Source organism: Erinaceus europaeus, chromosome 6 (genome assembly GCF_950295315.1).
Source record: "Erinaceus europaeus chromosome 6, mEriEur2.1, whole genome shotgun sequence".
NCBI lineage: Eukaryota > Metazoa > Chordata > Mammalia > Eulipotyphla > Erinaceidae > Erinaceus > Erinaceus europaeus.
This window is the reverse complement of record NC_080167.1, coordinates 66,635,227-66,649,381: the sequence shown is the minus strand read 5'-3', so window position 1 is coordinate 66,649,381 and position 14,155 is coordinate 66,635,227. Positions and strand designations below refer to the sequence as shown.

General features: G+C 47.0%; 1 protein-coding gene across 6 annotated transcripts in view; it reads right to left on the bottom strand.

The window, feature by feature from the left end:
- Positions 1 to 14,155, bottom strand: part of TASOR2 (transcription activation suppressor family member 2) — a 74,142-nt gene that overhangs the window by 5,541 nt on the left and 54,446 nt on the right. For 3 of the 6 annotated variants that reach the window (XM_060192393.1, XM_060192395.1, XM_060192397.1), the window contains 4 exons: positions 12,481 to 13,327; positions 10,527 to 10,956; positions 5,942 to 9,664; positions 1,457 to 1,582 (listed from right to left, as the gene is read on the bottom strand). In XM_060192393.1, coding sequence (XP_060048376.1) covers positions 1,457 to 1,582; positions 5,942 to 9,664; positions 10,527 to 10,956; positions 12,481 to 13,327 — 5,126 coding nt within the window. The remainder of the gene's footprint in view (positions 1 to 1,456; positions 1,583 to 5,941; positions 9,665 to 10,526; positions 10,957 to 12,480; positions 13,328 to 14,155) is intronic. The other 3 variants (XM_060192398.1, XM_060192396.1, XM_060192399.1) reach the window with 3 other exon arrangements.

The window sequence follows — 14,155 nt, the reverse complement described above, 5'->3', positions numbered from 1 at the left end:
GTGAAGCAGGTCTGTAGGTGTCTGTCACTCCCCCTCTGCTTTCCCCTCCTCTCTCCGTTTCTCTCTGTCCTATGCAATAACAACAACTACAACAATGAAACAAGGGCAACAAAAAGGAGTAAATATTAAAAAAAAAAAAAAAAGAAAGAATAGTAACTTATTATTTAATTAGAAGGGAGTAAGAGTTAAAACTCCGGAGACGGGTGGTGGCACACTTGGTAGAGCACACACAGTACTGTGCACAAGGACTGGGTTCAAGTCCCCACCAGTGATGAAGTAGTCCTGCAGGCATCTCTCCTTCCCCCATCTCCCCTCCTTTCCTTCCAATTCTCTATCCAAAATAAACACAAATGGAAACGATTGCCGCATGTGCCCCACCCCCCGACTCAACACCGGAAGGGGACCGAGGACTAGTGACAACGTGAGCTGCCTCCCTGGGCGACATATTCTGTACGTAAGATATTCTGTATCTTGAGACACCCAGCCCTGCTCCATGTGTCAGCCCTGCATCAGCCATGGGGTGATACCTGTTCTCCTGGTGCTCGACGGCGGAGCCACCTCCTGGGCCCACAGGACCTTTAAGAGCAGGCACTGGCCACTCTTTTCCCAAAATTCTCATTCTGGGTGTTCTGAGACTCAGCTTGACTAGACACAGTCCAATGGCCACTACTGCTTCATCTCCTTTCCTCCCCCAGAACAGTCTCTCCCCCCTTCTGTCAAGATGCTTCTATCAGCGAAGCCTCCCTCTGGCACGTGTGGTGCTCCAGCCACTGCTGGCCAACCTGGCCGCTGCCCGAGTGACTCCCTCGGTCAAGTTCTTCTTTTTTAAAATATTTATTAATTTCCCCTTTTTGATGCCCTTGTTTTTTTATTGTTGTACTTGTTATTGTTATTGATGTCAGTTTTTAAAAAATTTATTTCTTTATCGGGGAATTAATGTTTTACATTCAACAGTAAATACAATAGTTTGTACATGCATAACATTCCCCAGTTTCCCATTTAACAATACAACCCCCACTATGTCATTTATCATCCTTCATGGACCTGTATTCTCCCCACCCACCCACCCCTGAGTCTTTTACTTTGGTGCAATATGCCAACTAGATTTCAGGTTCTACTTGTGGATGTCTTCATTGTTGGATAGGACAGAGAGAAATGGAGAGAGGAGGGGAAGACAGAGAGGGGGAGAGAAAGACAGACACCTGCAGACCTGCTTCACCACTTGTGAAGGGACTCCCCTGCAGGTGGGGAGCTGGGGATTTGAACCGGGATCCCTATGCCGGTCCCTGCGCCTTGCGCCCCCTGCGCTTAACCGCTGCGCTACAGCCTGACTCCTCTCGGTCAAGTTCTAACTTTCACTGAGTAATGGTCAAGGTTAACTGTGATGATTCTATCAACCGGGTGACCTTGGCTGCCTAGACACATGTCTCTGTAATAATGGCATTTCCAAACCTACCTGGTGCACACGTGACGATATGTCCTCATTTCTAATGATGACTATGAGCGTCTCATTCTCTCTGGGAAAACCTTGACAGAGATGCTGAGGTTCAATTTCTGTGTGGCCACTTTTCCTCAGAATGTTCTGAAAGGTTTACAGACACAACATTAATGGGTATCTGCGCAGAATCACTTCTATAGTTTGCCAAAACATCAAAAAGCACACTGTATTTACTTTTTTTTCTTTTACCAGAGTACTGCTCAGCTCTGGCTTATGGTGGCACTGGGAAACTGAAGCTGGGACTCTGGAGTCTCAGGCAGGAGTCTCTTAGCATCGCCATCATGCTACTGACCCGGCCCTACACTGTGTTTATCCAATAACATCCTAACAAGGCTGTATTAGTGACAGTTTTTATTGCACAGTTTTTATTCATTTGCCTCCAGGGTTACTGCTGGGTACACCACGAATCCACTGCTCCTGGAGGCCATTTTTCCCATTTTGTTGCCCATGTTGTTGTCACTACTGTTACTGCTGCCACTGATATTGTTGGATAGGACAGAGAGAAATGGGGAGAGGAGGGGAAGACAGAGAGGGGGAGAGAAAGACAGACACCTGCAGACCTGCTTCACCGCTTGTGAAGCGACTCCCCTGCAGGTGGGGAGCTGAGGGCCGCCGGTCCTTGGGTTTTGCACCATGTGTGCTTAACCCGCTGTGCTACCGCTGACCTCCATATTTATTTTTATTAAAAAATTATATTCCTCCATGAGGATAATTTCTGAAACCATCCGTTCCACCCCGGTTCCATGGCTGCCAGTTCTTAGCAACATCGCCCCGCCAGATATTCGTCGGGATGCGGCATCATCTAAGTTCATTTCCCACGTCTACGCTCGACCGGACCTGCCAATATACACGGATATCTTCGCCCACCCTGTCCAACGCTTGACGTCTCGCCACCCAATCTGGTCCCCTACGCCTACACTGAACTTCTCTGTTCCAGACTCTTGGAAACAGAGTTGGCAGTCAGCTGAGGTAAAGAACAAACACCTCATCACAGACCCCTGCAAGCGTCAACCCGGCTTTGACCTAGCACGTTATGATTGGGCCCTCCTCAATCGCTATCGAACAGGCCATGGCCGGTGCGCTGCTATGTTCCATCGCTGGGGAGCCAGAGACGACCCGAACTGCCCCTGCGGCTACAGACAGACTATGACCCACATAGTCAACGACTGCCACCTCTCCAGATTGAAAGGAGGTCTCGAAACTTTACATCAGGCTCAACCTGACGCTGTTGACTGGCTACGGAAGAAGGGCAAACGCTAGAAGAAGAAATTTTTATTAAGTTATATTTACTTACTGGATAGAGACAGCCGGAAATCGAGAGGGAAGGGGGTGGCAGAGAGACAGAGACTCCTGCAGCCCGGCTTCACCACTCGTGAAGCTTTCCCCCTGCAGGTGGGGACCAGGGGCTTGAACCCAAATCCTTGCGCACTGTAATGTGTGCGCCTAACCAGGTGCGCCACCGCCCGGCCCGTTTTTCTTATTGCTAAATAAGCTTTCCCGTATAAAACGGACTCACATATTATACCAGCTGAATAAACTGAAATTTACTACAAATACATTTTGTCTTAAAGGCTCATTCTTTTTTAAAAATATATATTTTTAAAGATTTTATTTATTTATTAATGAGAAAGATAGGAGGAGAGAGAAAGAACCATGGCACATGTGCTGCCTGGGATCGAACCCAGGACCTCATACTTGAGAGTCCAAAGCCTTAATAATGCGCCACCTTCCAGACCACAAGGCTCATTCCTTTTATGCACCAGAATAATTTACCTCTGTGGCTAGACACTCCAAGGACACCACCTCCTGACCATACATTTCTGGAATTTCGAGCACAGCACCTGCCAGGCCAACATCTCTGGCGGGGCCCGGCTTTAGAGCCCACAGCCCCAGCCCCTTGGATGCCGTGTGTGAATCCGTGCAGGGGTGTGAGGCCTGGACAGGAGGTCCGGCCCTAGTCAAGAGACAAGCTCTCTCTCTCTTTTAATCTTTCTTTATCTGATAGAGACAGGCAGAAATTGAGAGGAAAGGGGAGACAGAGGAGACAGAGAGACACCTGCAGCACTGCTTCACCCCTTGTGAAGCTTTCCCCCTGCAGTGGGGGACCGGAGGCTTGAACCCGGGTCCTTGCGCACTATAACATGTGCACTCTACCAGGTGTGCCACCACTCGGCCCCCAGAAACAGGCTCTTACACCTTCGCCCTGTGGCGGTGACATGATGACGAATGGATGACATGGACCTGGAGCTTACCACTGCGATCTTCATGCCCCAGTGATGACCGCTACCTACCATGTCCTCTGGAGCAATAAAATGTACACCAAGCAAACTCCCTTGGGTCTCAAAAACCCACTCAATTTTCATTCTTTGAACTCCACATCCAACACCCATGACAACGTATGTTCCAGAGAAGTCCTACGAAGAGCCCGCTGAATACCACTATCTTCAGTCCGCTCCCTTCTCTTACTCTTACTCCACAGCCTTTATCCGTTTTAAGACAGGTTTCAATGAACACATTCGTTGACCTGTTCAATGATTTCACCAAATCCTGTGGAGTTCTGGGCTTCTGTAAAGACTGACTCCAGCTCTGCTCAGTCATCACAGCACCCCAAGGCTTCTTACCCATCCAGGAGGGAGTGACAGCCCATCACCGACGGTGCCTCAGGGGCCTGTGGGATGCTACTCTTACCTCTGCATCAAGTGGTTTCTGTGGTGAAAGTGGCAACATGCCAAAGCGGAACCAAACTATCAAAACCCTTTCCCCTGATCATGCAGAAAGACGGGCGCAAAGAGAAAGGAAGCTCTTTTTTGCTACTGTGTCAAAATAAGGACATGGCCACAAAAGCTGACAGCGTATATACTGAGCCAAACAAAATGAACTAAATCAAGATAAAAAAGAAAATTTCCAACTAGTACTTTAGTTCTCCAACTGCACTGCCAACATTGTGGATGTTGGAACAAAGACAGTATGGGGTCATAACCATTTCATGGAGAACACTCGAGAAAAAGAATCCTTGACTAAAAAAAAAAAAAAAAGGAATCGGGCAGTAGTGCAGCGGGTTAAGCGCACATGGCGCAAAATTCAAGGATGGGGTAAGGATCCCAGTTTGAGCCCCCGGCTCCCTACCCACAGGGAAGTCGCTTCATGGGCGGTGAAGCAGGTCTGCAGGTGTCTCTCTTTCTCTCCCCCGTCTTCCCCTCCTCTCTCCATTTTTCTCTGTCCTATGCAACAATGATGACATCAATAACAACAATAACAACTATAACAATAAAATAACAAGGGCAGGGGTAGATAACATAATGGTTATGCAAACAGACTCCCATGCCTGAGGCTCCAAAGTCCCAGGTTCAATCCCCTGCTCCACCATAAACCAGAGCTAAGCAGTGCTCTGGTAAAAAATTAAAAAAAAAAAAAAAAACTTAAAAAAAATAATAAATAAAAATAACAAGGGCAACAAAAGGGAAAATACATTTTTAAAAAAGTCATACAAAATACCCGATTTCACAAAGCTGAAAAACATTTTCAGTAATATAAAACCATATTCAGTGAGACAGTATGGAAGTCTTTGGCCATCTTAGAGATGAGGAATTGTTTGAGCAGCAATGAATAACTTCATGGTCAAGTTTCATTATTTTTTTCAGTCCACTGCTACAGTTTAGGCAAACATCTTAGAAATATGTTTCAGGTGTGGTCCGGGAGGTGGCACAATGGATAAAGCATCGGACTCCCAAGCGTGAGGTCCTGAGTTCAATCCCTGGCAGCCCATGTGCCAGAGTGATGTCTGGTTCTTTCTCTCTTCCTATCTTTCTCTTAAAAAATCTTAAAAATATGGGAGTCGGGCTGTAGCGCAGCAGGTTAAGCGCAGGTGGCGCAAAGCACAAGGACCGGCATAAGGATCCCGGTACGAACCCCGGCTCCCCACCTGCAGGGGAGTCGCTTCACAGGCGGTGAAGCAGGTCTGCAGGTGTCTATCTTTCTCTCCTCCTCTCTGTCTTCCCCTCCTCTCTCCATTTCTGTCCTATCCAACAACGACAACAACAATAATAACTACAACAATAAAACAACAAGAGCAACAAAAGGGAATAAATAAAATAAATTAAAAAAATATTTAAAAATTTTAAAAAATACATTAAAAAAAATCTTTAAAATAATCTTAATCTTAAAAAAAAATCTTAAAAATCTTAAAAAAAAAAAAAAGAAAAAAAGAAAAAGAAATATGTTTCAGTGCCTCCCGGTGACCTGAGGTAAAGTTTAAGTCTTCTGCAGACTTCTGTGAGGGCTTTAATTCTGTACGATCAGTTCTTGACGGTAAACGTTTAGCTCAGGGCTGGGGAGATAGCTATCATTTGTCTCCAAAACCAAGGATGATAAACATACCTGTTCCAGAGTAAAGTGCAGGTAGATGCAATCAACAAACTACGGAAAGGTGGGCTGGCACCTTACCTTTGTCCTCACAAAGAACGACTTGTCTCCCGTCTCAACGAGGTAGAACAGGAAGGTACTCTTACAAGCCTCTTTCATAACATGTTTTAGTTTGACATGCAAACTGGTACACAAGTCAGTAATCATGTCTTCATAGGAGGCTGCCTTCCTCGGGAAGGAGGAGCACAGCTCCTGAGGTGTGGGTCCTCTGGAAACACTTGCTCCTTTCCCTGGGAACACAGCCGGGCTGCTGTTCATCACCACCTTGTCAAACTCGGCGTACTCACTGAGAATGAGTGAAATGTCATTCCGTGAGTCCTTCGAAGTACTGTTATATCTGAGTTTGTTGAGGTGCAACGGGACAGTCGGACTTCTATCCAAATTCATAAAATGATTCTGACAGTGGTCGTCTTTCTCCATCCAGAAGGAAGGGCTGCCCAAACTGGTCGGCCTGCGGTCTCTCCTGGGCAGGTTCTGCTGCCTGGCATCTGAGTGCGTGACTGTTATCAGAAGGGGACTTCTACTCCTGGCCGCGGGATGCAGGAGCTGCGACTCGGGCCTTTCTGTCAGAGGGAAAGCAGCGGCACTGATGTGGAGAGGTGACTCTCTGGCGAAGAGTTTGGTTGAAGAGGCCGAGCGTGGCGGGTCTCTGCCCTTTGCTGTCTGCTTCATGCTGTGTGCGAAGCGCAGGTACTCCATGTCCAGGGTGTTCTGGGTGAGGTCGTCTGACACGTGCCAGGAGTCTATCCATGAGCTGAGCAAGCTGCAGTGCGCTGTGCGGTCGGGCTGCCTCCCCAGGCTGTGCAGCGTCCGGGTGGTGTCCTGGAGCTGTTTGGTGATGGTGAAATTAGCGTATGTCCTGGGGATGCCTCGCAGGTCTCGGATCTGGATGTAACTGGGCCTGTACTTCTCTTCTTGCTTCAACCCGAGGTACCAGTTTCGGGAAGGGATGCTGGTCTCCAGCCCTGGGGTCTGAGGAGGGTAGTCCCAATCTTCGTTGTCATTAGTATGTAGGTGCAGGAAGGAGTCGCAATCCTCCTTTAGAGGACCCTCCTTCTTGGTGCACCTGTGTTGCAAAGTGCAGGGATCTTCCACGTCGGATTTGGGACTTCCACAATCACAAGAACCTTTATCGGAGTCTTCGGAAATCGGTTCGTGATGGATGTCGAAATTTGCACTGACGGCCACGCCTTCAGTCAGGGTTCCCAATTCCTCCTCCAGTGTGAGTCCTCCCTCAGGGTTTTTATTTCCCTCCAGCTCTTGAAAGACTCCACAGATAGGAGGGTCACAAGCTTCAGGAGCAAAGGAAGCAGAAGGCTCCTCACTGATACTTGGAGCAGGGCCTGCCGTATTCTGGTAGGAGCCAGTGTACACGGGAAAGAAGCCGCCCTTCAAAGCTTCTGCTGCGCATGCCGGAATATCTTGGACCACATGCCTAGGATCTGGTTCATCTTCCGGAGGCATGAAGCTTGACTGAGAGCCGATACTTCTTAGACCTCTATTCTGTTCACGGACTTCGGCTTCAGTTTCACAGTTCTTAAGTAAACTGGCCATTCTGACTACTGAGATTTCTCGCGTTTGGAACTCTCTCCCCCCACAGTGGCCGTGTGGGGGACCATCCGAGGGAGGGCAAGCCTGTCTGGGACTCCCCGAGGACGTGTGTGCTAGTGCACAAGCGACCTCACCACGTGAGCAGGAGCTCAAAGTGCTAACTTGCAGGTAACTGTCTTCATGTGTTTTCGAATCCCCACTGCTGAGTGCTTTCTCAGCGTCCCTCGGGCTAGTCTGTTGTTTGAATGACACATTCAATCGATCTGCGGGAACAAATTCGGCAGTCAAGGTCTCGCTTTCCTTCATCTTTCTAGGACTAACTGGAAGCTCACTGGTCTCCGAGACAAGACTCTTCACGTCCAGGTGGTTCTTCTCTACACTCAGCAACTGCGGTGGGTTTCTTGATGTCACTGTTTTTTCTACAGAAGGCCCAAGGTCCTCTCTGTAACTGTCAGCTAAGGCAGGCTGGTTTGAATCTTTATTATGACAGGGCACCTTTTCTGAGAAAATTTCTGGGACAATTTCTGTGGTTACTTTACCACTGGGGACTAAATCTTTTCCTCCTGGATGATCACTTAATCCCGGAGGCGATCCCGCACACAGCTGCGCTGGTACTTCCTGCGTTAATGTATCTTGTCCTCCTAGAGGGGCAGGACCAATAGAAGCATTTCCTTCTTCTGTTAGGGTCAAACCTTCCGACTCAGGCTGGGGCAATGTGTCACTTTTCTCACACTGTGTATCAGAAAGTTTTAAAGTTGCTGGACACACAGTCTGAGGCGGTCGTGCTTCTGCAGCGGGTAGCAGAGGGTCAGGGCTAGAGACTGGTGACACCTCTTCAATGAAAGAACCAAAGGGAAGCCCCGAGGAGATGTTAACCTCCTCTGTAATCTCCTCCAGGGTCCAGGTCTCCTCAGGAAACAGAGTGACTGGTGCCAGGTTTCTGTTGCTTTGCTCATTTTCTAATGGTTTCCCCACTGTGCACGGTGCACAGCTCACTTCTCTGTTGTCTCTGAAAGCTGTCTTTCCTGACTCGGTGATTTCTTTAGCTACACTCTGAAGTTCTCTATTTGCTAGTGGGGCCTCCTGCCGTTGCTCTATTTTCCCAGAAGGACGTTCTTCTCGGCTCTTAGACGGTGTTATTGTGAGAATCAGGTCAATGTCAGGATCTTCTGGTCCTCTTGGGTTGGCCTCCTCTCTACTCACAGACAGGCCGGTTTGTTTGGACAGTGTTGAACGAAATGACTCGCGATTCGTATTTTCACCGTCCATACCACTCTTATTCTTTAGGTGCAACGCGTCATTTGAAATATTAGTTGGTGATGGAAGGCAACTGAGTGAGTGGTTTTTCTGCAAAGTAGCAGAAACCACTTCTTCAACTTGTGATAGCTCTCTGACTTCTTCTGATGGTAAACTATGGACACACTGGCTCTGCAGAAGCAACTCCTGAGAGATCATCATCTCTTGTGCAGGTACCGAGTGCTTAGCACTTTTCATTAATGGTAATGCCTCAGCTACCAGTGAGGTATCAGATGTTAATGTTGAGTCTGGCGTGGGAATCTCTGCCTGGAGTGAACACATCTCTCCAGCAAGCGCTTTACTTGCTGAGGAGGCACAAAGGTAGTTAGTGCTTTGTTCTGACCCAAGGACAGATGAAATGTTCCTAAGAACAGGTGCCTGTGTCTTTTCAAGTGAGGGGACAGAATGCCCAAGAGTTGCACTGTGCAGTACCTGTTCAGTCAGCTCCAAGGTCAAGCTGAGAGGCTTATCGATTCTGCTCCCCACTTCAGCCTGTATTGGCACATAGGTGAGAGTTGCAGGCTCCAGATTAATCAGGACGTATCCTGTACTGTCTGCCTTGTCGAAATCTTTGTCGATGGGGCTGCTGTTCCGGAGGAGGTCCTCTAAAGCACCTGTGTGTGTCTGCTCTACTGCATGAAAAATGTCAACTTTGTTTTCCAGGGCGCTGTACACGGTCTTTGGGTAAGTCACTGACTGACCGCCGGTCCCACTGTAAGTCTTAGTGGCCGCGGTCTGCCTAACAGTGTCGCTGTATGAAGTCACTCTTGCACTATCGAGTGGCGTGAAGGATTGATCTTCACCTGGGATACAAGGCTGTGTACTTGCGATGCCGGAGAGCAGAAGACTAGCCGTCTCTGGCGTATCTGCTGACTCTGTGGCTACCTGCCCAATGATCTGAAATGACAGAAGTCAAAGCAGGGGCCAAACAGGTTAGTTCTGAAAAAGTTTACGTATGTGGACAACAGACCCCAAACAGGGAGATCTCTGTCTGTCCTTTTTAACCTCCTATCTCTAAGGACACCCATCCTTTACACAGAGTATCTACTTTCCCCAAAATGCCAAGGGCTGGATCTGACTGTGGTTTTACTACAAAGACACCAACATTTATTATATTTTATTTACTACTGGACAGAGAAAGAAAGAAATTAAGAGGGGAGGAGGAGGTAGAGATAAGACACCTGCGGGGCCGGGTGGTGGCGCACCTGGTTGAGTGCACATGCTACAGTGCACAAAGACCCGGGTTTGAGCACCCAGTCTCCACCTGCAGAGGGAAAGCTTTCCACTTGGTGAAGCAGGGCTGCAGGATCTCTGTCTCTCTCCCTCTACTGCCCTCTTCCCTTTCAATTTCTGCCTATCTCTACCCAATAAATAAAAATAAAAAAAAAATTGAAAAAACACCTGGAGCTCTACTTCACCGCACATGAAGCTTTCCCCCTGCAGGTGGGGACCGGGGGCTCAAACCCAGACCCCGGTGCGCTCAACCAGGTGCGCCACCGCCCAGCCCCTTTTTTCTTTATTGGATTAGTGGTTTAAATTTTACAAAACTCAAAATTACTATACTACAAAATAATGTTACGTGCGTAACATTTCCCAGTTTTCCACATAACAACTCAACCCCACTAGGTCTTCCTCTGCCTGTTCTAGGGCCTGAGACCCGGCCCCCCACCCCAACTCCCCTACAATCTTTTATTCTGGTGCGATACCCAACATGTCTTCAATACTAGCATCAGTATTTGCTATCTTGAACTTCACTTACCTCACTGTTACAGGAATAGATGAAATTCTGGTTTCCTGGGGTATCGCGGTGGTTCTCTCTTGCAAACATTTCTTCCTGTTCATTCTGTATCCAGAGGCCCAAGCCTCTTGCTGCTGGCGGATTAATGAGAGATATCACAGTGTTGGGGTCAGAGAAGGACACCTCAGCAGTGTGACCTGTGGGTGTGACATTAGTCTCCAACAGAGGGTCTGCAGAGCACCTTTCCACACTGAGAGGCTCCTCAATCTCACTGAATTCAAGAGATTCTAAAGTGCTATGGATAGACACGTATTTTGCTGGGTTGCTGTGTTCTACCACTCTTCTGGATGAATGAATGACTTTGTTCTGATTGCTGTAAAACAGAGCTACCCACATATGAAGTAAAAGCTTCACTTCATCCACACTGTCAGGCAAATCAGTGTTCCAGGGCCTGAGGTTTTAGAAAAAGAACACACAGAAATCACTGAAAATGCTCATCTTAATGGATTACCTTCTCATAAGTGCCTTCATTATTCATCTTGGCTTTTGTGTTCATTTGATTAAAAATTATACAAATATGAGATAAGATGCTGATTTAACAAAATGTTAAAATTAAAAAATTAAATAAAAAAATTAAAATGACACTGATCCACTCATTCGAGACAGAAAACCGAAAACCAGAGCTTAAGTGGTAGAACTGTGATACAACACAGAACTCAACCAAGTCTAGCATCCCAAGCCATGCGCGCTCTCTACATAATACACCTACTGAGTCATAAGGGCTTCAGCAACCATTCACAGGTCACACCTTGCTTTTGCGAATTTCTTTTCTACTTGTTTTTTTGTCTTTAATAGCTGGGAAAGTCCGAGGATTAAAATCTTTGTGAGCAAATTCAGTAGAATCTTATCATTTTCAGATTACAGGCCGGGTTTTTTTTTTTTTTTTTTTTAGTCACTCTGCTTTGCTTCTTCGTTATGGAAGATTTATAAAGCAAATCCACAAAAGGGCCAGGTAGTGTCGCACCTGGCTGAGCAGACATTACAGTATGTGTGGGCCTGGGTTCAATCCCCAGGTTCCCACCTATGGAAGGGTGGGACACATGACGGACTTCACAAGCAGTAAAGTAGTGCTGCAGGTGTCTCTCCCCCTCAACTCCCCTTTGTCTCTATCCAAGACAATATTAAACAAACAAACAAAAAATCCCACATAAAGGGGCTGGGCGGTAGAGCAGCAGGTTTAGTGCACATGGCACAAAGGCTGGCGTAAGGATCCTGGTTCGAACCCCCAGCTCAGCTCCCCAGCTGCGGGGGTGTGTGTGTGTGTGTGTCGCTTCGCAAGAGGTGAAGCAGGTCTGCAGGTGTCTATCTTTCTCTCCTCCTGTCTTCCCCTCTCTCAATATTTCTCTGTCCTATCCAACAACAGCAGCTGTAACACCAAATAACTACAACAAGGGCAACAAAATGGTAAAAATGGCTTCCAGAAGCAGTGGATTTGTAGTGCAGGCACCGAGCCGCCGTGATAACTTTGGAGGCACCAAAAAAAAAAAAAAAAACACAAACAAACCCACACATAAAACAAAATATTCATAGCAATCTAATTAGCGAGATGTATTCAGTCTATAAAGCATTACTTCGACAGCCTTCTACTTTATGTTATGACCCGTCTTAAATACCGTAACTCAAAGACCATAAAGGCTTCTGATGGGCTATCTCGAGGCAGAAAGCTGTTTACAAGGCTGAGGCAATCTTGCAGTTGTCCATTTGATCAGTGACTGACAAAAGCAACACTGGTCCAGCAATCTGTCTGTAAACAGGACAGCTTGCCAAAGTTACCAGGATTCACGTGTCTGTGTGTGCTGGTTTGACACAGGACACCTTTTCTCCTTCCTCAGTGCTGGTACAAGTATCCCTCTCGCTACATTCACGTCAACAGAAAGATGACCCCCATTTCATCAAGTGTCACACTAATACTTACCCATGTAATGCTCGTATTACTGTTTTCTCCAGTGGGTTGTTGGTATATTTGCTATCTAAGCTGAATAAATACTCTGTTTCACATTTGAGAGTGACCTTCAAAGAGCCATCACAGCTAAACACTGTATGAGAACAAGAAAAATCATGCAGGCTGGGAGACACTAATCTATTCTTGTGCTTTAGTGAGGAGTCCTCAGGAAGTTTCTGCAGAGGAGCGGTGCTTTGCTGATGCCGAAAGGGCATGACTTTTCCTACTGGGGTTCCTGCTTCGGGGCCTTTGGTGCTGTTCTTTGCGAAGGCAGGACTCGGTGCCCCTCTCTGCTGCAGGTGCTTCTTCGAATGTTCTGCAAGGAGCAGAGCATAGGAATGTTCTGCAGCCACAAAGGAGCCTGGTCGCGCTTCAGAAGTTCCTACTGTCTCCTCGGGAAGTGATGGCTGGGCATCATTAGCAGGAAACACACCTGTCTCCTCTAGGCTGATGCCTGAGTCTACTAGCAAATTACTCTTACCAGAGGAAAGTTTAGGTGACAGCCCACCTTTTAGACTTTTAACTCCTTTGTGGTATTCATGATCCGATGTACCTCGCGAAGAGAGTTCTTTAGGCAGGGAGACATCACTCTGGGGTAATTCAGACGGGTTCCTGGGATCAGACGATGACGTGGAAGAGGTAGCAGAGCTTAACGCGAGATCAGCTAGCATATTCAGGGAGTCACAGTTGACGATGGAGTCCTCAGGTGGATCTTTCTGAGTCACTGTGGTATTGCCTGGTTGAGCTGTATTGATAGTAACATCTGCTTGACCATCTGATGTCACCTCTGATTGGAGCTGTGAAGCAGTCTCTCTTTTGGCTTAAGGATGAAAGAAAAAGAAGACACACAGCATTTGATTTTCTTAGAACTGATACACTGCTGGATTACTACGGCTGAGCAATCAGTGGCTGAAACGGCACATTCAAGAATTGTCTTGATATGCACAGACTGTTAAAATTTTACTGCCAGACTGTGGTCTCTCAACTCTGAAATCTCTTATGTAGTTATCAGAGGAAGGAGTCTTTTTTTCTTTTCTTTCCTTTTTCCTTTTCTTTCTTTTCTTTTTTTTTTTTTTAGAGGGTGAAATACTTAGAGGGAACGAGAGAGGGGAGGAGAAACAGCAGTGCACTGTTCCACCACTCATCAAGGTCCCCTTTTGCATAGCACTCCCATGTGGTGGCTGTGAGCTCGGCCTGGGTTTTACACATCACGATGTGTGAGCCAGTTCCTTGGCTATAGGAGAAGTCTTAAGAAATGTGCATAACACACAAAGCAGAAAAAAAGGCACATGGAAAAAAAAAATCTCCCTTCAAAAATGGATACACTGAGCTACACAAAAGACATATTGTTCAGCTAAGAAAAGTAAACAAAAAAGAAGTGAGTCCTGCCTGGCGCTGAATTCTGGCACACGCAGCTGAGTGCACTTGTGCCTGTGCACAAAGACCTGGGTTCAAGCCCCTATTCCCCACCTGCAGGAAGAAAGCCTCACGAGCAGTTAAGCAGAGCAGGTTTCTCTCTCTTCCTAGCTCCCCCCACCCCATTAAAAAAAAAAAAAAAAAAAAAGCCCGGCCCTTGGACAGTTTATTATGATACAGTGAAAACATAAGAATGTCTAAATATGAAGTAAATGTCAAAATTCTTTCTTAG